The sequence below is a fragment of the Salarias fasciatus genome, chromosome 15, assembly GCF_902148845.1.
Source record: "Salarias fasciatus chromosome 15, fSalaFa1.1, whole genome shotgun sequence".
Lineage (NCBI taxonomy): Eukaryota > Metazoa > Chordata > Actinopteri > Blenniiformes > Blenniidae > Salarias > Salarias fasciatus.
This window is the reverse complement of record NC_043759.1, coordinates 3,170,766-3,192,929: the sequence shown is the minus strand read 5'-3', so window position 1 is coordinate 3,192,929 and position 22,164 is coordinate 3,170,766. Positions and strand designations below refer to the sequence as shown.

Below are 22,164 nucleotides of genomic sequence, written 5' to 3'. Positions count from 1 at the left end.
CATAGCTAGGCAAACAGACATCCAAAAAATTCTGTTTTCACTGAAAACTGTGTGTAAACGAACACTGAAAGTTTTTCATTTTGACTCGAGTCGTATAAATGGGATCTGAGGGGGAGGCTAATCGGACATGGTGAAGGGTATTGATTATTAAAACGCTCACCAGAGACTTGTAGCGTTTCTCCAGGAGTCTGAGCACCACGGTTCTGCTGTAGTAGCCGTGCTGAGGGAGCCAAGAGAACAAACACAAGAACATCCAGGGACTGAGGTCCTGTGAGGAATCTAATAAAACACACCCGAACACGCTACACACACACACACACACCATCCACTTCTTAAACCAGGTCGCTCTGACGTCCAGCAAAGCCAGCAGGTGAATGGGCTCCAGAGGCTTCTCCGGTCCGGCGGCGCCGTGATCCTGGTGGAGCGTCAGCATGGAGAACGTGGCCTCGATGACTTCCTCCATGTATCTACAGCAGGATCCAATCAGAACCAGAGCAGAAACCACAAGAACGCCGGACTGAAAGCCCAGAACAAGAAGACGAGCTCTACCCACATTTACATCAAAGCAAAGGCAAAATTTGCATTTTTTCCCCCACATTAGCATTTAAAAGGAGTCCAAGTGTTTCCAAAAAGTTGCAGTTTTCCATGTTTCCTGGTAAAAAAAAAGCCCAGATTTTTTTTTAAGTTGCAGTTTTGTCCTTGTTTCCATGGTAACAGAGCCAGGGTATTTTCAAAAAAATTGCAGGTTTTCCCCCCCGTTTCCATGGAAATGGAGCCTGAGTGTTTTCAAAGACATTTGCAGTTTAACTTTTTGAAGATATTTTGCAAATTTTATCCAGGAAGTAGAAGCATGACGCGCAAATAAACCAAAACTCTGATCATGTTTGTGTGCGTCATGTTTCCTGGAAGCGTCGGGCTTCCAAACAAACAACGCTCACTTCTCCGGATGGCGGATCCAGAAAGTCGTCACCTCCTTCTGGAAGTCGTTCATCAGTCGGATCTGAAGAAGGAAAGAAGAAATTAGGCGATCCTGGAGATCGGGTGGAGGTTTGATGGAGGTCTAGTGGAGATCGGGTGGAGATCGGGTGGAGATCGGGTGGAGATCGGTTGTGAAGCTGCACCTGTTTGAGAAGACGGCTGATCGGGGCTGAGTTGACGTCCAGAACAGAAGAAGCTCCGGGAAACAAGAGCTTCTGAGAGGAGAAGGACGACTCCACACTCTGACCTGCAGCAGGCACAGACCTCCTGATGAGTGTGTGTGTGTGTGTGTGTGTGTGTGTGTGTGTGTGTGTGTGTGTGTGTGTGTATACGCGTTTTTCTATCCTTGTAAGGACCAAATGTCCCCACAAGGATAGGAAAACCTGGCACGATGTGCTTTGTGGGGACATTTTTCCGGTCCTAATGAGGGGAAACAGTGTTTTTTTGACCATGTTGTTGTTACTGAAAAAAGTAAAAGTGCATGAAACATTTCTTTAGGGTTAGGCTGTGTTGTGGTCTGGGTTAGGGTTAGGATTAGGGTCAGGGTTAGGAGTTACACGTGAATGGGAGTCAATGGAAGGTCCCCACAAGGATAGAAATAAGAACCTGTGTGTGTGTGTGTGTGTGTGTGTGTGTGTGTGTGTGTGTGTGTGTGTGTGTGTGTGTGTGTGTGTGTGTGTGTGTGTGTGTGTGTTCTTGTATTTCTATCCTTGTCGGGGCCAAATGTCCCCACAAGGATAGCAAAACGTGGAACGACGTGCCTTGTGGGGACCTTTTTCCGGTCCTAATGAGGGGAAACAGTGTTTTCTTGACCATGTTGTTGTTACTGAAAAAAGTAAAAGTGCAAAAACATTTCTTTAGGGTTAGGCTTTGTTGTGGTGTGGGTTAGGGTTAGGGTAAGGGTCAGGGTTAGGCATGTGCCGATATGAAAATTTGATATCACGATATTGGTGGCCCAAAATATCACGATTCACGATATTATCACGATATTTGGCGCGTTGCTTTTAATACTATTGAAAATGCTCAAAAACACTGTGAAATCCATCAACATCTGTCAACAACACTGTGCATTTTAACATGCCTGAGCACATTTTGATAAAGTAGAGGGAAAAAATTAAACTTTTACCCTTGCCTGTTTTTTTTTCCAGATTCCATACTGAAAAACACCATGATAACAATGAAGCAGCCATAAAGCTGCCACTGACTGCATTCAGCAGCTCCTGGACTACAACTGGACCAGGTTTTTATGAGATCAGCATAAAACACACAGATTTTATAGTGTTTAGTTTGGATAGAACCAGGAGAACCCTTCATTTGGCCATTTGGAGACCAACCTATACCAAACTATAATAAGTAGGTTTATAAGTTATTTGAAAGGAATCTGACTTTAAAATACTTTTAATTTCCACTACAGGAGTCTGTATGCAATGCAGCCTTTGGCTCTGATATTTAGCCACTATATCATACATTTCTGCACAGTTTTTGTGCAGAAACTTAGAATTTTGCACAGTATTGTGCACAGTATAAAATACTTTTTTTAATAAATGACTGAGCCATAGCATTTAGTTTCCAACTGAAATATATTTATCATAATAAAATCAATACAAAAATAGCCAATTATATGACAGGGAAAACAAAAAAAAAAAATCCCCTTTGCAACATGTAAACACATGAAGAAAAAAACAAAAACAATGAGCAATAAGCTGTAGAAACGCACAATGAAGATAAATGTGCACGTTTCAGAATAAAAAAATTGCCAAATATCACAGAAACAATCACTGATTGTGTGTGTCGCGTGTGTCTCGCTCTGCGGTGCGCACTGCTGCGTCTTTTAGAACCAAGATGGCGGCGGCGCTCGTGCGGTTACGCTAAAAGATGTCTCCCAGCTGGATGATGCCTCAGTCACGTGTATCATATCGTATGAACGCTCACCAGACGCGAACGAATGTCAACAAACTTTATTTAAACTCCCAAGATTAACGACAAGCCCACAAGATGGCGACAATAACATTCAGGCGCGTGACGCGCTGTCACTACTGCAGAGGATTATGAAGTTAGTTTTGGTCAGAGGAGAGCGTGGATAGGTGTAAAATGACCACAGAACGGTAAGGAAATAAAACATGTTGTGTTTGGTGTGAATAGCTTTGAGATTTGGCGAAGAAGTGTGAGAGAACGTGCAATCTGAGGCGCTGGCTGTGAAATGTAAAGATGGGTTTTGGGTTTGTTTTGCCGCTGACGGGAGGCGGTCGGCTCAGAGAAGATTCTGCCTGGTGTCTCTTAAAGAGCAGCTTTTCTAGTTTCACGCGAGGCCCAGTACGTTGGGATGGAGCAGACGGATCTCTGGTTCTGATGCGTTTTGTGTCGGGAGGTGCGCTGAGGGGGGCGGTACAGTGTCTGTCGGGCCGAACTCGTTAATGCCTCATTTTAATCATCCTGGCATAAAATTACTTACTTTCGGGGTTTTCTATGGATCTGGGACTTTTGTGGTGGTTTGCAGTACATTTTGCTGCAGAGGCTTTGAGACCTTGGGTAAGATCAGTAGCTGTTTCGGTAACGGGCTTGTCTCCAGATGAAACAGACGATATCTTGTAAATGACGTGATATGATAATCTCGGCTGTCCAATATCGTAAATCGCGATTATATCGTAAATTGGCACATCCCTAGTCAGGGTTAGGGGCTAGACATGAATGGGAGTCAATGGACGGTCCCCACAAGGATAGAAATACAAGACGCTGTGTGTGTGTGTGTGTGTGTGTGTGTGTGTGTGTTTGTGTGTGTGTCTCACCCAGGCTGGTGTAGATTTCTCGAGTCACATTAAGCGGAGAGGAAGAGAAACTTCTGGAAAAGAACTGCAGCACCAGATCCTATCACACACACACACACACACACACACACACACACACACACACAAAATACACACAATTTAAACATGTACACACTCACAAACACAACATGAACATCTATTCCAGCAGGATTTCATGATGTTCTCTCTCTCAGGCTTTAGTTTTCTCACCACAGTTTCCAGAATAAGTTTCAGCTTTTTTTTAATAATTTTGCTGATCGAGCAACTTTTACTAAACAGCAACTAGTACTTAAAAATCGACCAGTATCTGTATCAACCTATCAGTAAATACGATGAGGAGCCACCAGTCGTCAGACTGTGACTCCAGCAGCCCTCGGGTGTGACCTGTGGTCCAGGATCTACGGTCAATCCTGATCCTGGTCTGATGCAGCGGCGGCGGCGGACTCACGCTCAGGTCGGGGTCGGCCTCGCTCAGTGCGGCACACAGGTTCCTGCGCAGGCCGCTCCAGCTCTCACAGCTCAGCACGTCGGACGGAGGCGCACAGCACAGGGCCTGGAGAGCCTCCCAGCGCACCTGAACGCACCACGGACAGCATGGGGAAACATGGCGGCAAGGAGGCCAGATAGAGCTACAACGTCCTGGCTAGCTAGCTGGATGGATAACCACGTTAACAAACAGATCGTTTTAATCTACGACTTTTTGTAAAATCATGTTAAACCAAAGTGGGCCCAGGGTGGAGCCTTGAGGAACTCCACATGGACTTTTTGCTGAGCTCAGGTAGTTTTCTTCTATAGCTAGCTGGCTAAATAGCTCAATGATTGATCAACTGCTCTCACAATCACTGCTGACTCACTTAAATGAATTAAAAAAAAAGACATCTTTATGTAACACTATCAAAACAGGGTTTTATGGTCATGTGCGATGATCACATATCTGCAGCGAAAGAGTCATTTTCATCCTGTTTCAGAAATTTCAGCTTTACAAACATATTTAGCTTAAGACTCATGAAGTACAGCTTATAATATCTGCATCATATTAACAGTTTGAGGGATTTCACATATTTACTTTGAGACATTTTCAGTTGTTTTAACTTGGTTCTTCCTTTATTTATTGAAGAAAGTTCAGCTTTTTTTTTACTATTTCAGCCATTTTAGCCATTTGATTTGTTTTAGATGTCCCAACCATTTCAACTCTTCTTCATATGGAGTAGAGATTAACCTTTATGGTATTTAAAAAGTACTTGTATCAGTACTGGGTCACTACAGGTAGCTAAAGGTTCGTACTCACAACCTTTAAAAACTAGTTTTGCAGCATCTCTAAGAAAAACATCTAAAACTGTAATAACACTTGATCATCTGCATAAAGTAAAACCAAGAAGCAGCAGAAACCCAGCAGCTTCCTACCTGTTTGGGTTTGCTGATATCGAGTTTCTCCACCAGAACCTGCAGCTGCTCTTGTCTGATGAAGGCGTAACTCTGGAGAAGCAGAATTCAAGAGGAGTTTTATGGGCGATACCGGGACGGGGGCAGCCCGTGAAGCCACGTGGCGTTCGGAGAGCCTCGGACCTGGTTGAAGGACGAGTCGCTGTCGGAGCAGTTGTCGGCGTTGGACTGACTGTGCTGCTTCTCCTTCCTCAGCTGGTCCTCCTCAAACTTGTTGATTAGCGACTCCACGACCACCATCATGGTGTTCTTCAGGGTCTGCATCATCTGCTGGTACCTGAGACCAGAAAACAGGACCAGTCCGAGCAGAGAGATCGACTTCAGCCACGTTGAGTTTTTTTTTTACCGGCTGTATCGAGCAGGACTGAATTCAAACCTCCTCAATGTTTTACCGTGAATATTATGAGAGTTTAATCTGATTTAATCGACTCAGCTCAAACCGGTTCTGTCATCGAAACCATCTGACCCTGGACCGAGTCAAGACCAAGACTTTAAGGCACAGAGACCGAGTCATTAATAACATCAGATCATCCCAAGACCAAAACAAGACACAAAGACGAAGTCATTACCAAGATCAGATCGTCCCAAGACTTTATGGGACAGAGTCTGGGTCAAAACTGAGACCAGATCATCTCAAGACCAGATCGCCCAAAGATCGAAACAAGACCAAGACTTTAACGGGCAGAGACCGAGTTGGGACCAAGACCAGATCATCACAAGACCTAAACAAGACCAAGACTGATCACACAAACCTTCACGTTCAACTATCCGGGTCCCAGTCAGTAGGCAATACTAGTTTGTCCCACCGGGTGGTGTATTGAGCCGCACTGCGACTACCAGTCAGAGCAGAGACACTCACTCGGCCGAGTCCCTGGTCCCTCGGGTCACGGCGTGGATCAGGGCGTCATGGCCCGAGCCGATGGCGTGCTGTACGTCCCCTCGGGTGAAGCTCCTGGTCTCCTCCTCCACCACAGAGCCCAGAGAGCTCTCCACGTACTGACGGAGGAACTTCACAAAGTCGTAGCTGAGAGCGAGGGAAGCAGCAGAGTCGCCAAGACAGAACAGAAATAGAGAATGAAAATGACTTTTCATGAACTCTGTTTTAACCTCTTCTTGTTTGCTTTAGCATCTCTTCTCCAACATGAAAAGACCAAAAACAGGTTTTTCTCCTATTCTACTTTTTTCTTTCCTAAAAAAAAATATACCATGGATCTATTCTGGCTGTTTGACCTGTTTTACCTTTGTTAACTAATTTTATCTTGGATATTAGACCATTAGCATCAGAGTGGAATGCAAATATGAGAATTAAAAAATCAAAACATATTTATGTACTTTTAATCTTCTGGAACAAGCTGGCTGCAACAAGCCGGCAACACTACAGGATTTGAAGAGCCGCAGGTTGAAGATCTGTGTTAGGAAACAGTCCCCCCCCCCCCCCCCCCCCACCACCACACACACACACACCTCGACCCATCCCAAGCCAACTTGACCCCCCCCACCCCACGACCACCCCCACCACCCTTTCACCCCACACAGTCTCGTTCGTCCTCACTTGTGGAAGTTCTTGTCGGTCTCCTCCAGGTGGAGCAGGATCTCCTCGGCGCACTCCGCTGACGGAGCGCTGGAGATTCGGTCGTAGATGCTCCTCAGCAGCTGCTTCAGCAGAGCCTGCAGCTCCGCCTCGTCCTCAGCCGACAGCTGAGACATGTCGGCTGCTGCACAGGAGAAAAGCGGCTCATTCAGGCCCCGTTTCCGCAACCTTTCAACGTTTCTGCTTCAGAAAATAGCCTAATTTACACAGAATTGGTCATTCTGGCACTAATACATAGAAGTGTGTCATCTGCATAATTATAATCACAAAAGTTGTAAATGTTCCCAGATCTGAGCCAGAAGAAGCGTGGAGATGTTAAATTAAAGGAGCCCGAGGACGGAGCCCTGTGGAACCCCGCTGGTGATTTTCATTGGCTCAGATTCAGAATGACCTATTCACACCCAGGAGTCCTTCATTTAAAGCAATGCCAGTAAATCTCAGCCACATTTCATGTCCCTAAAGCAGCATGCTGAGATCAACTCTGCTGAAAGCGGTGCTAAGATCCAACGTTCTCAAGAGAAAACACAAAACTTTAAGAGCATTTTTAAAAATCACTGGTGAGTTACCGCTGCAACAACATATCATCAGCAGGGCAACACTAAACCAGTCACATGACGGTCTAATCCCAGCTCAAATTCCAACAGATATGCTCCATCAGCACCACTTTCCTTATAATACTCCATTTGATCAGTTCTCAAATTAAATCAGATCTGTTTGTTTATCCAGAAGCTTATTTCCAGTAACCAAGATCTTCCTGACAACCTCGAAAATATATCTACTTTCTCAACTCTGATTCATTCTTTTCATACCAGATACAGCTGAAATGATCTACATTCACCTTTTACTCGAACTTCTTGCACCATTTTTTATGTGTGCTGAGTAAACAAACTCAAACTCGCGTTCACTATTATTGAGTAGGGATGTGCCAATTTACGATATAATCGCGATTTACGATATTGGACAGCCGAGATTATCATATCACGTCATTTACAAGATATCGTCTGTTTCATCTGGAGACAAGCCCGTTACCGAAACAGCTACTGATCTTACCCAAGGTCTCAAAGCCTCTGCAGCAAAATGTACTGCAAACCACCACAAAAGTCCCAGATCCATAGAAAACCCCGAAAGTAAGTAATTTTATGCCAGGATGATTAAAATGAGGCATTAACGAGTTCGGCCCGACAGACACTGTACCGCCCCCCTCAGCGCACCTCCCGACACAAAACGCATCAGAACCAGAGATCCGTCTGCTCCATCCCAACGTACTGGGCCTCGCGTGAAACTAGAAAAGCTGCTCTTTAAGAGACACCAGGCAGAATCTTCTCTGAGCCGACCGCCTCCCGTCAGCGGCAAAACAAACCCAAAACCCATCTTTACATTTCACAGCCAGCGCCTCAGATTGCACGTTTCTCTCACACTTCTTCGCCAAATCTCAAAGCTATTCACACCAAACACAACATGTTTTATTTCCTTACCGTTCTGTGGTCATTTTACACCTATCCACGCTCTCCTCTGACCAAAACTAACTTCATAATCCTCTGCAGTAGTGACAGCGCGTCACGCGCCTGAATGTTATTGTCGCCATCTTGTGGGCTTGTCGTTAATCTTGGGAGTTTAAATAAAGTTTGTTGACATTCGTTCGCGTCTGGTGAGCGTTCATACGATATGATACACGTGACTGAGGCATCATCCAGCTGGGAGACATCTTTTAGCGTAACCGCACGAGCGCCGCCGCCATCTTGGTTCTAAAAGACGCAGCAGTGCGCACCGCAGAGCGAGACACACGCGACACACACAATCAGTGATTGTTTCTGTGATATTGGCAATTTTTTTATTCTGAAACGTGCACATTTATCTTCATTGTGCGTTTCTACAGCTTATTGCTCATTGTTTTTGTTTTTTTCTTCATGTGTTTACATGTTGCAAAGGGGATTTTTTTTTTTGTTTTCCCTGTCATATAATTGGCTATTTTTGTATTGATTTTATTATGATAAATATATTTCAGTTGGAAACTAAATGCTATGGCTCAGTCATTTATTAAAAAAAGTATTTTATACTGTGCACAATACTGTGCAAAATTCTAAGTTTCTGCACAAAAACTGTGCAGAAATGTATGATATAGTGGCTAAATATCAGAGCCAAAGGCTGCATTGCATACAGACTCCTGTAGTGGAAATTAAAAGTATTTTAAAGTCAGATTCCTTTCAAATAACTTATAAACCTACTTATTATAGTTTGGTATAGGTTGGTCTCCAAATGGCCAAATGAAGGGTTCTCCTGGTTCTATCCAAACTAAACACTATAAATCTGTGTGTTTATGCTGATCTCATAAAAACCTGGTCCAGTTGTAGTCCAGGAGCTGCTGAATGCAGTCAGTGGCAGCTTTATGGCTGCTTCATTGTTATCATGGTGTTTTTCAGTATGGAATCTGGAAAAAAAAACAGGCAAGGGTAAAAGTTTAATTTTTTCCCTCTACTTTATCAAAATGTGCTCAGGCATGTTAAAATGCACAGTGTTGTTGACAGATGTTGATGGATTTCACAGTGTTTTTGAGCATTTTCAATAGTATTAAAAGCAACGCGCCAAATATCGTGATAATATCGTGAATCGTGATATTTTGGGCCACCAATATCGTGATATCAAATTTTCATATCGGCACATGCCTATTATTGAGTAAGCAATCCAACGCTTGGTGAATTCTATTTCACAATGACAGCCATAGCCGTCATCGAAGGGTCAAAAAGTGACGTCACTGTGAACACCTGGCTGCACCAAGCCAGTTCTCCCTGGGGGAACTTTTCTGACACCTCCTGCTTAAAACCCAAAAAGTCAGAAGGATGGTGAAGCCCCGCTTTTACCGTCTGTACTCGTACTGAAAATCAAAATAAAGCTTTTGGCCTTCAGCTCGTAGTCAACTTTTTGAAAACGCTCTGACTCTATCATTATGGAAACGGGGGACAGCACCACATAGACACATATCATTCCTCTGCACATGCTCAGTAGATGAACGATAAAAATGTTTTTCTCCAGAGAGTCATGACTCCCAGCCCAGATGGTCCTGGTCCTGGTTCTGAACCCAGTCCAGATTCTCCTGGATTTCTTCTCCCATTGTTAATGTTTAGAGTGTATTGTTCTCTGCAGCATGTGTGTGGTTTCATTACAGAGACCACCGACAGCGCTCACTAGTGCCATGGCATCCTTCCTACATCATTGTCAGCATTTTCGCTCCATTGCTGTGTAAACGTGAATATTACGTAAATGGCGTTTCACTTGATGCGTCGTGTCAATGCTGCATTATTTATGTGTTTACTGATAAAAGCACAGTCTGACCCTGTGCCATTCTGTATACATATCCTAAGTGTCTCTTTACAGATGTCAGAACAGAGTTCTTTCAGTAGGAGTAAAGTGCCTCTCTGAAGACAGCTGTTGACATTCTGTCTAACATCTGGAGCTACACAGTTAAAACATCTTAAAATAAAAGCTGTAGCCTCCAAACATGCTCTTTGAAACCGGTGCATCACATGTAGATTCAGCAGCGGCCTGTAAAGCTGTGAATCACATGAATGAGCAGCGACACATTCAGATTGTTTCATCTCTGTGCTCGTGCTGAGCTAAGCCTCATGCTAGCTTAGCATCACTGACACACAGCAGCCTGGAAAAACAACAATGCAATAATGCAGCTCAACGTGAAGCCAAGAGGATGAACCCACAGCCGACGAGCACGTAAACGCACCAAGCGAGGGGTTTTAAAAGCGGGTTACCTCGATTTTGTCCAGGAATAAGGTTTCATCCGGGTAGCAGCAGCCGTCTCTATGGAAACACGAGGAGCCGAGCCGGTGATGCGTTTAAGACTATCGGACAATTACCACTCAATGCCTAGTTAATAACCGACAGTTGACAATTCAAATAATAATTAAATTCAAACACATTATCTTAAAAATAAGCTTAATCGACAGTCTGAATAAACATATTTAAAATAATACACCATGAATATGTTGATACTTCCAAATTCAGTCATTTAAGTTTACAGTTGCTAAAACAAATAATATAAAATACAAATGTACAAATGTAACGAAAGTATTGCACTTCTTAATTCTTTTTTCGGGTATTTACGAAGAAATATTAAAGATCTAGTCGAAATTATTACAATAAAGTCAACGTTTTCAAGGTAAACGCATAATATTTTACCAAAACAAGATAGAAAACAGTCACAACGGAACTTTTTTATTTGGTGTAAAGCAATAGAAATCGTAGCAATAAAGTAGAAATATTTCTCCTTCACTGAGAACTGTCTTTGTATTTCGTCCCTAAAATGAAAACTCCTGATTGCAAACCTTTCCCTTCACATAGTCCTCAAGGTATAATGCATATTTAAATTATTATATATCTAATATTCATTGCATTCATAAAACTTGCACTGATGATTCACATTTAAAGTGTCTTGATCAATTGAATCAAATTAAATATTTATTCAAACGTCAAGTCGTTTCGACGGCATTATGACGGGTAGCCCTGAACGCACCATGATCACGTGATCCAATGTTTTGCTCCGCTTCCGGCTTCTGCTCTGGAATGACAGCCGTAAACCACCAACAATAATCTATCAGATCTCAATATTTAGAATGAAAAACTGACATATGGGATGTCGACACCGTGTCGCGGGTGTGTTTATGGATCCGACTCGGCTCGTGGCGCCGCGGTGAGGAGGAAACTCAACGTTTAAAGCCGCCGACGCTAAGCCGTGTAGCTAAGCTAGTTAGCATCATCTTCATTGTGGAGGCATGGCGGCTGTGGACAGCTTTCACCTCCTCTTCGCGGAAATCTCCCGCTCCTGCAGCGTTTATTATGAAGCTCTGGCTCTGGTCGGAGCTGCATACGTTGTCAGCAAGGCGGTGGTCCTGCTGAGGGACTGCTGCGCCCTGGTCAGGGTGCACCTCCTCCCCAGAGTGATGCCGAGGAAGAAGCTGAGCCAGAGGTTTGGAGCCTGGGCTGTGGTTTATGGTGAGAAATGAGGGAATCACACACCAAACATCACCTGTTTCTGTCAGATGCGTGGAGGATGCAGGGTCTACCGAGAGGGAAATGGAACTTTTAGAAAGATTACTGATCTAAACTCATCCATCCATCCATCCATCCACACACTTTAAAAGGTCAATTTAGGGTCAACTAAAGGAACCCCCTACACACAAAGGGGGGACATGCAAAACTGAAGACCTTGTGTTACTCTCTTTTTGACATTCAAACCATCAGATTGTCCCAAAGTGTTGACCTGTCTGCCATGGGATTTGAACCTGAAACTCCCAATCCCTAGTCCACCATTGTCCTGTTAAAGAGCTCACCTCCTTTGAGCCAGGCTCTAACCAACAAAATAAGGATTAGAGGGATTTAAACCTGCCATTCTTAATTAATCCCTTTGGAGAAATTCCAATTTGCCAATCCTATTTCCAGGATGTTGTTGGCAGCCACATTCCATCGCTCTGGGCAGCTGATGGGGGTCAAGGGTCATGCTCAGGGACCCACAGTGGTGACCTGCCAGACTCCTGGCCCCCCGTCCACTGCACCGCCCCACAGAGCTTCACCGCCGGTTTAAAAAGCGTCTGGTATTAAAAGCTTGATGCTGTTGATGTCAGTTTGTGTTGAACCGTGTCGTCGCCCCGCCAGGCGCCTGGGAGCCCGCCGTCGAAGCGTACGCCGAGGAGCTGGCCAGGAACGGCATCAGCATCGTCTTCGTCGCCCCGAGCCAGGCGTCGGTGCGGGACGCCGCCGAATCGCTGACCCAGAACTACGGCGTGGAGACCGTCGTCGTCCTGGCCGACCTCTCCCTGGACCGGGCGGCGGAGAAGCCCGTCGGCGAGGCCCTGAGGGGGCGGGACGTGGGCTTCCTGGTGAGCGGCGTGGGCGAGTCCCGGGAGAGCCCCCCGGACCTGCTGGACCTGCTGGGCCGGGACGTGGCGGGGCCGACGCTGATGGCCCGCCTGGTGCTGCCGGGCATGGCGGAGCGCGGCCGGGGAGCCGTGGTCAACATCCGGCCGGGCGGGAGAGCCGCCGCGCTGACGGCCGCCGCGGTGAGACGCTCAGGACACGCTCAGGACACGCCCACGCCGGTCTGGTCTCAAGACGTTTCTCTCTGACGGGTTCCTCCTCGTTTCAGGGCTACGTGGACGCCCTCTCCAGAGCGCTGCAGCTGCAGTACGGCAGCAGAGGCATCGTGGTTCAGACTCTGACTCCTCTGCAGGTCATTACAGCCAGACGAAGAGCAAAAACCACCGGGGAGGGTTTATCATCAGCCTCAACAGGAAGTAACAAAACTCCTGCTCTGGCTTAAAGGAAATAGATTTTTATGGAAAATGAAGTTTCATCTATGCAGCATCATGACGGGATTATTGTCACTTTTCTCTTCCCTGTGTATGAAAATGAATTCTGATGGAACAGACTGTAGTTTCACGTATCAGTAATTCATCCTAATAAGTGATCGTGAATATTTAACAGCTACAGCCTCAGAAGTGGTGATTACAGGGTTTTCTTCATTAAAGTATGAGGTGTAATAAGAAATAAGGTTCAAAATGAGATTTAGCTAGTTTCCCAGGCCCCGCCCCTTTTACCTCCCTCGACCAATCACGGTAAGGCAGGCATCGCCATGGTAACATATTACTAGCGGCATCCTGACGGTCAAAAAATGGAGAATGAAGGCAAAATTTAACTAAAACACGAATGAAAAATAAAGATATTGCTAAATTAAATCAGGAAACCTCTGTTTTGCGTTCAGATTTCCTCCAGTAGAGACCAGCGGTGGACGGAGAGCTGGTTGGCGCCGAGGCCAGAGGTGTACGCCCGCCACGCCGTCTCCACCCTGGGCGTCTGCAGCCGCACCACCGGCTACTGGCCCCACACGCTGCAGGTCGGTGCGACGGGGAGTTTCACAAACCGCCTCCCCCAAGGTTCTCCTGAGCAACGCACTAAATGACTACAACTACAAAGAAATACAAATCATGGGTAAAAAAAATGGCAGCGGTGGAATCACTTCTATAGCTGAGACTGGAATTCAGTCAATAGGAAAAAATGGCTAAAATAGTAAAGACGCATAATTACTAAATTGAGTTAAATTAAAAAAAGAAAGCAAAGGAAAACTTTACAATAACTACAAACCAGGAAAAAATATTAAATTGCATCTGATATTGTGACTGAAAAAATTGTAAGGCAAGATGTTTTTACTCTGTATGTAAAGAATTTATTATAATTTATCAGTTAATTCACATGTTTCATGGCTCCAGACTGTTTTTCTTTTATTGTGAAATCATGAAAATGAGTGCTTTGGTCATAAAGGTCTCAGAACCAGCCGCTCTGGACCCAGCTCTCTGTCTTCTTAATCCCCTCCCTGCCGTCTCTCCTCCCACAGCTCGGCCTGATCAGCTGCATCCCGGACTGGATCTGGCTCCTCGGCTCTCGCGTCTTCGTCTCTTCAAGTTAAAAGCTTCCAGCCGCCGCTGGATGTTGTCTTCTGTCTGAAGCCTTGACCTGATTACAGAAACCGTCTGATTCTCCTCTCGTCACTCATCTGGGACACAGTTTGAATTAATGACAAATAGAAATTCCTCTCAGTGACGTGATTTCAGAGTGTGTGAAACAAGCATCAGTTTATCGATGAAAGAAGCCAAAACATTTAGTCTGCACCTGGAAAAATATAGAAAAGCTCAACTTAATAGTATAAAGTAACAAATCTGATCTTCATTCTCAACAATGCAGCTCTACAGGTTCTGTTTTCTCTCATATTGACCTCAAATTAAAAGATCTAAAACAGGTTTTTCCTAATTTTGAAGCAGAATTATCAAAAATCAGAAATATTTAGACTTTTTCATTCTGATATTTGACTGCATGATTTCCTGACACACACACTCTGACATTAAACTGAATAAAATCAGTGGAAAAGTCTCAGATTAACTGTAAATATGTTAAAGAGTCTACAGAGAAACCCGGCTGGGTGTTTTTGTCTTGATCTGATGAGTGGTCAGCTCATCTCTGGGAGATGGTTCTGCTCTTCTGACGTCTTTTGGGAAATTTATTTTAGAAACGACACTTCAAGTTCCAGTTTTTTTCCATATGTAGACTTTTCCTTGAAGATATTTATTTACAGTGTTTGTGGCACATTTACATTTGTTCTGCTGATAGAATAATTATAAAGAAATGTTAAGTGAAAATCTTAATTGCAGAATAAAATAAATTTAAATTTGTTCCACTGCTTTGTGTTTTTTTGGGTGCTTTTAAAAATATACAAAGTAAAACGTCTTGATCCCAGGAGCGATCCCTGAGGTGCACCACATTTTATCTCGCTCCAGTTTTAGGTGGATGTAATTGTTTCTTTAAGTCAGTGCGCTTCTTTTATTCACTCACCTGAACTTTCCCCCGTCGAACCAGAGGTCCTCGATTCAACAAGTACTTTTATTTTGAAGTGTTGCTACTTTTTTTTCTCTCAACCAGTTTAAGTTTAATTGAATCAAGGGGGATGTTGTGAGTTTTATTTTCTCTCCTCAGATGCAACTCCCCTTCGGTCTGAAGCTCCTCCCCCTCGGTCTGAAGCTCCTCCCCTCACCATGACGCTCCTTCCCCACATCCTGAAGCCCCTCCCCCTCATTCTGAAGCCCCTCCCCTTCATCCTGAAGCCCCTCCCCCTCATTCTGAAGCTCGTCCCCTGTCTCTGAAGCCCCTCCCCTTCATCCTAAAGCCCCTCCCCCTTGTTTCAGGTAGAATTTCCCTGCATTGCGAACGGAGCCAAAGTTTCAAACCAAACGAAAGAATTTCCTTTTTAACCTTTTTGGATGTTCCTTCAAAATAAAGTACCATATAAACCAACTAAATACAACGTCTCTGTCAAATACAGTTTTCAAATTGAAGAATATCCCTAACCATAACTCTGTGATCAAACAAATGACGCTTGAATGACAGCATGAAGGAGAAAACGGTTAGTTTTCCTCCAGAGGGACGTCGGTTCGAATCTTCTGATGAGAAGACCACCGGTCGGTCTGCCTCCGTCCTCCGGAGAGCTCCGGCCGCCGGACGAGGCTTTCCACAGCCTGTCAGTCATTTACGACAGCAACCGGCCGTTCACCCCGCCACCCCTTCAGGTGCGCCGGGGTCAGAGGTCACGCTCATGGACGCACGTGAGGACGGCGGGATTCAAACACGGGAAAAACTGGGACAAACAAAGTGGATTTCTGGGTTCGATCTGCTGATCAATGAGGAGAAGCAGCACTGGGAGAAAAACAGAAAAAGTTTCAAATCATCCTGTTTGAGTCACAGAATTTAACCTTTAAAATCAGGAGAATCTGTTTCACAGCTACAATTTACTACGTTTGACTTTTTCTTTTTTAGCAGTTTGATTTTTTTTTAAGGAGTTTTTAGTTGTTCAAACGGTGTTCGCCACTTCAGCCATTGTAGCCATTTTTAAATGAATTTTTTTTTATTTTGACTTGTTTCTTCATTTTACATGTATTTTTCCTTTTATCTTTTCAAACGAGCCTCTATACATTCTTTTTTATCGGTTTTTTGGACTCAATTTAACTGTTGTGACCTACTCTTTGTAATTTTTTATTTGACTCTTTCAGAAATTGCGTCTGTTCTAACTTTAAATTGTTTTAATCGGTTTTAGCCTTTTTCAACCTTTTTTGGTTGTTTTTGTTGTGATTTTAGTTCATCTTCTTGGTTTCTTCTTCTCTGCAGCAAATTTTTGTAGTTTCATTACCAAAGCAACCACCTGTGCCACCTAGTGGCCCGCCATGCTAACTGCAGGCGTTTCTGTCGTCACCGCAGAAACGGATATCAACTTCAAATGCAAAGATGTTACGAAACGGAAATGCAAAACTAATATCTGGAGCTTCAATTGTCTTCAAATTTTATGTCAAAAATTTGGATTTTTACTGATTTTTATTTTAATCTCTCAATTTCTGAGATATAGAATTAAAAGAATAAAGTGTGAGTTGAAACGAGGAAAGAGACGCTGTGCAGCTGCCGGGTTCAGAGAGGTGGAGGTCACTTGATGCATTCAGGAGGTTTTTTCCTTCTTTTTCTTCCTGATAAAAGCGAACAGATGAAGACTGGAAGGAGGACGGCTCCTCGCTCACTCTGCTTCCTGCTCTGCTGTCTGGAGGCCTCGCCACCGCCACCGCCACCGCCACCGCCACCGCCGCTCCTCCTCCACGTCTTCTCCCGGTAAATACCTCTATTAACTCACCAGAATGATGCAAACTGCAAATATGTGCCAGAAAATGTTTTGGCTGTTTGCAGCGCCGTCGAAAGTTCATAGATTTCCTCAATTATTCTTACACTCACTTCATTCACAGCATAACTGTGATATTTAGTTTAAAAAGTGGTTGAAATGTTAATTTTTATGACATATTCTAATATTTGTGATATTTATGCCAAATATTCACTTTATGTGTCATAAATGTAAAAAATACAGAAAACGTTTTGTCATAATTTCCGCTAAAGTGTTGGATTCACTCCAGTTTTCACATCATTAGAGAATAATAACTAAAGTATCATGATGCTTCGTGTGTTCTGATCCTCCATTCATGTCTCCATATGATGATTTTGTGACTTTTTATTGACCATATTTGGTAACTGAGTTTATTTCACTAACAAGGGATATTAAAAATTTAAAAATACAAGCAATTTTATTCTTTTCCCACAGAATATTGTCAGATTATTGTTTTAATTAGTAATGATTGTGATTCTCTGGGGTTTTTTTTAACTTCAGTTCAGGGGCTTCATTCACCCCAGCTTCATCTTCAGTGGGTTGAATATGGTTAAAATAGCGACTAAATAATCTTTAAATGCAAACTGTAAAGCTGTGAATATTTTCCAAAAAGGAAACATTTACTGTGGAAAATAACAATTAAATCAACATAAAGCTGATTTTAAAGAAACACTGTGGACTTAAAAAAAAAAAAACAGTGAAATGTCCTTGAAGCTTCAGTAACTGTTGCATGATGGGTATTTTTCCACCCTCGGTCTGGCAGCATGGCATTGAGGCTAATGCTAGTTAGCAGTTAGCTGTCGTCTCCTCCTCTCGGTGTTGTGACCAAAACTCTGAAGAAATGTTTCAATAAATCAATATTTCCTTTGAAATCCTGCAAAAAAGTTTTGCCCAAACACAAGATATCAACACTGAAATAAAGAAAAATACTCTAAAAACTAGTGAAACTATCTGTCCATTCAGCAAGTACATTTTACTTGATATAAGAATTTTAAAACAAGAAATCAGTCTCTCTCTTAAATTCATCTTAGATCAAGAGGGAGGAGACATTTTGAGACTCATGAACTTGGTAAGATTTTTGAATTTTTTGCAGTTTTTGCAGTATAAAAGCAGGAATCATCTGAGAGTCAGGCTGGTGAATTGATTTTTTTTTTGTCTTTCACTCTAACCCTAATACTGTTTATTGGTTTCTTACAGTGCTCAGAATTTATTTTGGTTTATAGAAAACATTAAAATCTTAAAAAAGTAAGTAAAACAGCAATACTGAATAATAATTGGAGGTTATTAAAAAAATTAATACATAAGAACTAAAAATCATCAAATATTTCCAATGTGATATGCAAAAAGTTTCAAAGGTTTTGGCGTAGCAAACTTTAAACTTTAAAGAGCTGCAGAGGGGAGGGACAACCCCCCCCGGCCGGGCTCCACATTCTTCACACAGTTCTGCGGAGCGGCGAGGTGAAGGCTTCGCTCTGCGGCAGATAAAGAGTGTTTTGGAGACGAGGAATCGGCTTCTATCTGCGGGCGGCGATAAAACGCTCGGCCTTGTGAGAGGATCGCTCTGTTTTGACTTCCCACAATGCAGCAGCTGTCCTGACGAGGCACTTTCACTCTGAAAAGACTGGGAGTGAGAGTGTGTGTGTGTTATGTTTAAGAAACTGTTCAAAACTGGTTTAAGATCTCTAAAAAAAAAAGGATTTTTCACCCTTCCTGTGTTCAGGATGAAGGGTTGTTTCACACACGTATCAGCTGATTCTGTCGGGATGATTCAACTTTCATTCAATGTGGAAAAGAAGCAGGTTGAGTCTTGATGAGTCTCATGGCGTCCCTCAGAGCCGGCTCGCCGCCGCCGCCGCCATGGGCGATTGGGACCTCCTGGGCCGCCTGCTGGACAAGGTGCAGACTCACTCCACGGTGATCGGGAAGGTTTGGCTCACCGTGCTGTTCGTCTTCCGCATCATGGTGCTGCACACCGGCGCCGAGAAGGTCAGCGCTCAACAGCCTCCGCAGCCGCAGCATTCCCCCCGTGGCGATTTCAAAAAGTTGCATTTCCCACATTTCCATACAGCATTTTCAAAAAGTTGCATTTTTTTCCCAGTTTCCATGGAGGATTATCAAAAAGTAGCATTATGTCTTGATTAAATGGAGTGTTTTCAAAATGCTGCATTTTCCACATTTCCATAGAGCATTTCCAAAAAGTTGCATTTCCCCCAATTCCATGGAGTATTTTCAGAGTCGCACTACCCCGTTTCCAATGGAGTCTTTTAAAAAAGTTGCGTTGACCCCATTTCCACTGAGCATCTCCAAAAAGTTGCATTTCCCATGTTTTCATTGAGCATTTCCAGAAAGTTGCGCTTCCCATTTCCATTTGGCTTTTTCAAAAAAGTTGCATTTTCCCATTTCCATAAAACATTTCCAAAAGTGTCATTTTCCCCTGTTTCCAATGGAGGGTTTTCAAAAACAGCTCAAAAAGGAGATAAAACTTAAACTCCTGTTGAAACTGCACTGATGAAAGTTGTTGGATGTAATTTAAAGGTGCTGTAGGCAGGATTCCACATCTCCGGCTCCACATCGTGGACGATTTGAAACCCAGCACAGCCAATCCTGTCTTGTTTTCTCTGACATTGCGCCCTTACGCAAGTTAAGCCCCTCCCACAAGAACGTGCGACGAACGCCCCTCGACCAACCACGGTTAGAGCCTCATGGGCTCTTCTGATTGGTCAAAGATACCTGGAGCTGTCGAGATTCCTTTTCAGCTCAGAACAGAGACAGATGGAAACGCTGCGCCCTCGCGGTAGTGCAATTATGCTACACTCCTAAAGGATTATCAATGGATACTCTAACATTTAATCCAAAGAAAACACAGAAAAATTAGCATTGACTAGCAGAATCCTGCCTACAGCACCTTTAAATGTCGTCATTCTGCAGGTCAGCCATGTTTTCTGCATCCAGGTGATTTTATTTGTTGTTGAAAAGCTTCCTGAACGCCTCGTTCGTGGTCTGACCGCCGCTGTGCTCCGGTCCAGGTGTGGGGCGACGAGAAGTCGGACTTCGTCTGCAACACCCAGCAGCCCGGCTGCGAGAACGTCTGCTACGACCTGGCCTTCCCCATCTCCCACGTCCGCTTCTGGGTGCTGCAGATCGTCGCCCTCGCCACGCCCATGCTGCTCTACCTGGGCCACGTGCTGCACGTCATCCACGCCGAGAAGAAGGTGAACCTCCGGTTAACGCTGCGACACGCTAGCTTCGCTTTTAGCACCGAAATATTCCTGCAGATTTTCGCTGTTTTGAATAATATTTAAGTATTAAAACTAAGGACAAACCACAGTCCTCGTTCATTTAAAAGATCCTCGATACATACAGCTGATGCTACATGCTACATGCTAAAGAGTCTCAGGGCTCACAAACCAGTGATGAAAACATGCTATATGCTACATGCTAAAGAGTTTCTGACTCTAAATATTTCCAGAACTCCAGCCCTTTGGATCAGTCATGTCTGGTTCTCCTCCTCTGTTCTCAGCTGAAGGAGAAGATGAAGAAGCAGGCGGCGCTGGGCGACCCGGCCGGCCTCTTCTTCCAGAGCGCCTCCAAAGTTCCCAAGTACATCAAGAGCAGCGGCAGGGTGAGCATCCGCGGCCGCCTGCTGCGCAGCTATGTGCTCCACCTGCTGGCCAAGATCGTCCTGGAGGTGCTGTTCATCGCCGGCCAGTACCTGCTGTACGGCTTCACCCTGCAGACCCGCTACGTCTGCAGCCGCTTCCCCTGCCCGCACAAGGTGGACTGCTTCCTGTCGCGGCCCACCGAGAAGTCGGTCATCATCTGGTTCATGCTGGTGGCGGCCGCGGTGTCGCTGGCGCTCGGCCTGGCCGAGCTCCTCTACCTGTGCGGCAGGGGCGTGAAGGAGTGCGTGGCGCGGAGGCGGGACTACACCGTGACGCCCGTGACGCCGCCGCCGCCGGCGGAGCGGCGGATGTTCAACGGCGGCGAGGCCGTGCAGAACCTGGTCAACCTGGAGACGGAGCTGCAGGGGCGCAAGCTGGCCGTCAACGGCGGGGCAGAGGTCGCCAGGAACGTGTCGTCCGAGAACAACATCGGGGAGGTCCACATCTGAGAGAGAGGGTGCGTGCGTGTGTGCGTGTGCGTGTGTGTGTGTGTGCGCACGTGTGTGTGTGTGTGTGTGTGTGTGTCCACAGCTTCTGTAAACATGACTCTTTCACATGATAAAACGTAGCCCTAAAATGACTTTTTCCACAGATGATTGCTCCTTCTTTACATACAATAAAACCCATTTTCAGAGACTCCTGGAGCACTGATCGTCTTTTTCTTTCTTTTTCAAACCTCGCATTTCCCGCCTGAAAGGTTTTAAGCGTGGATTCCATCGGTCTGCGTGCGAAGCAACAGTTTCTAAGACGCTAACTTGAACTACAGTGATCAGAAAGTCACTTAAAACACGCTGCAATCAGTTAAATGTTGATTTTCAAAAGCTTTTCTTGGAAATTTGGACCGTTCCCTTGGTGGTTTGGCCAGACTGGGGCTCAATTCTTGCGAGCCGTTTTCTGCTTCTTTTCCATCAAATCTTCCTCCTTCCGCTCGCCATCTTCTGGGGCCTTACCTGTAAAGCTCACTGCGCACAGAACCAGCCCCAAACTTTGCTCAGCGGCTCCTCTGCGCCAGAGCCGGTACTTATAAAAATCTACCGCAGGGAACAAATGCGTTGGACTTTGCGGTCCTCACCGCAAACAAAACAGCTGCCACGGACCACCAATACACGGACCACACAATTCAGAAAAACTACATGGAGACGAAAAAGAAGGTAACAACGAGGGGAGACACTTTGAGGAAGTCACGTTTTGTGCGCTTTGGGATGTTTTCATCTCTACCTCACCTTCTACATCTTCTAAAATAAACAAAAAAATAAATAGTTCCAAGGGGAGCAATCAAACACATCACAAAATAAAAACACGTACACTGTCTTTGGGCGAATCCCAATTCTCTGCTTAATCCTCAATCTTACTCCTCATTCCTCAAAATGCGCGCTCCCGTGAAGTTAAGTGCTGTCCCATTCCTAAACAAGTTGAGGAAAGGAGCGAGACTAAGGG

General features: G+C 44.6%; 3 protein-coding genes across 3 annotated transcripts in view; 2 read left to right on the top strand and 1 right to left on the bottom strand.

Annotated features, from left to right (window-relative positions):
* Positions 1–10,625, bottom strand: part of tbc1d32 (TBC1 domain family, member 32) — a 77,271-nt gene extending 66,646 nt beyond the window's left edge. Inside the window, 11 exon segments of the mRNA XM_030110574.1 lie at positions 161–220; positions 323–467; positions 939–1,000; positions 1,122–1,225; positions 3,765–3,843; positions 4,231–4,356; positions 5,187–5,258; positions 5,349–5,502; positions 6,085–6,249; positions 6,778–6,940; positions 10,578–10,625. Of these exon segments, the coding sequence (XP_029966434.1) occupies positions 161–220; positions 323–467; positions 939–1,000; positions 1,122–1,225; positions 3,765–3,843; positions 4,231–4,356; positions 5,187–5,258; positions 5,349–5,502; positions 6,085–6,249; positions 6,778–6,932 (1,122 nt within the window). The 5' untranslated portion in view covers positions 6,933–6,940; positions 10,578–10,625.
* Positions 10,626–11,357: 732 nt separating this feature from the next.
* On the top strand, positions 11,358–15,038 carry hsdl1 (hydroxysteroid dehydrogenase like 1). Its single transcript, XM_030110572.1, has 5 exons — positions 11,358–11,817; positions 12,478–12,881; positions 12,968–13,051; positions 13,583–13,714; positions 14,213–15,038. Exons 1-5 carry the CDS (start codon positions 11,598–11,600, stop codon positions 14,282–14,284), a joined length of 912 nt encoding a protein of 303 aa, XP_029966432.1. The 5' UTR covers positions 11,358–11,597; the 3' UTR covers positions 14,285–15,038.
* A 3,884-nt stretch (positions 15,039–18,922) lies between these two features.
* On the top strand, positions 18,923–21,176 carry LOC115401756 (gap junction Cx32.7 protein-like). Its single transcript, XM_030110065.1, has 3 exons — positions 18,923–19,051; positions 20,092–20,277; positions 20,586–21,176. The coding sequence occupies exons 1-3, from the start codon at positions 18,923–18,925 to the stop codon at positions 21,174–21,176; spliced, it is 906 nt and encodes a 301-aa protein (XP_029965925.1).
* The last annotated feature ends 988 nt before the right edge of the window (positions 21,177–22,164 follow it).

Bases quoted from the DNA above. Each gene is read 5' to 3' on its own strand.
- hsdl1 (XM_030110572.1), top strand. From the start codon at position 11,598: ATGGCGGCTGTGGACAGCTTTCACCTCCTCTTCGCGGAAATCTCCCGC. The intron at 11,818-12,477 runs GTGAGAAATGAG...TCGCCCCGCCAG, and splicing joins AGCCTGGGCTGTGGTTTATG to GCGCCTGGGAGCCCGCCGTC. The intron at 13,715-14,212 runs GTCGGTGCGACG...CTCCTCCCACAG, and splicing joins ACTGGCCCCACACGCTGCAG to CTCGGCCTGATCAGCTGCAT.
- LOC115401756 (XM_030110065.1), top strand. From the start codon at position 18,923: ATGGGCGATTGGGACCTCCTGGGCCGCCTGCTGGACAAGGTGCAGACT. The intron at 19,052-20,091 runs GTCAGCGCTCAA...GCTCCGGTCCAG, and splicing joins TGCACACCGGCGCCGAGAAG to GTGTGGGGCGACGAGAAGTC. The intron at 20,278-20,585 runs GTGAACCTCCGG...CTCTGTTCTCAG, and splicing joins TCATCCACGCCGAGAAGAAG to CTGAAGGAGAAGATGAAGAA.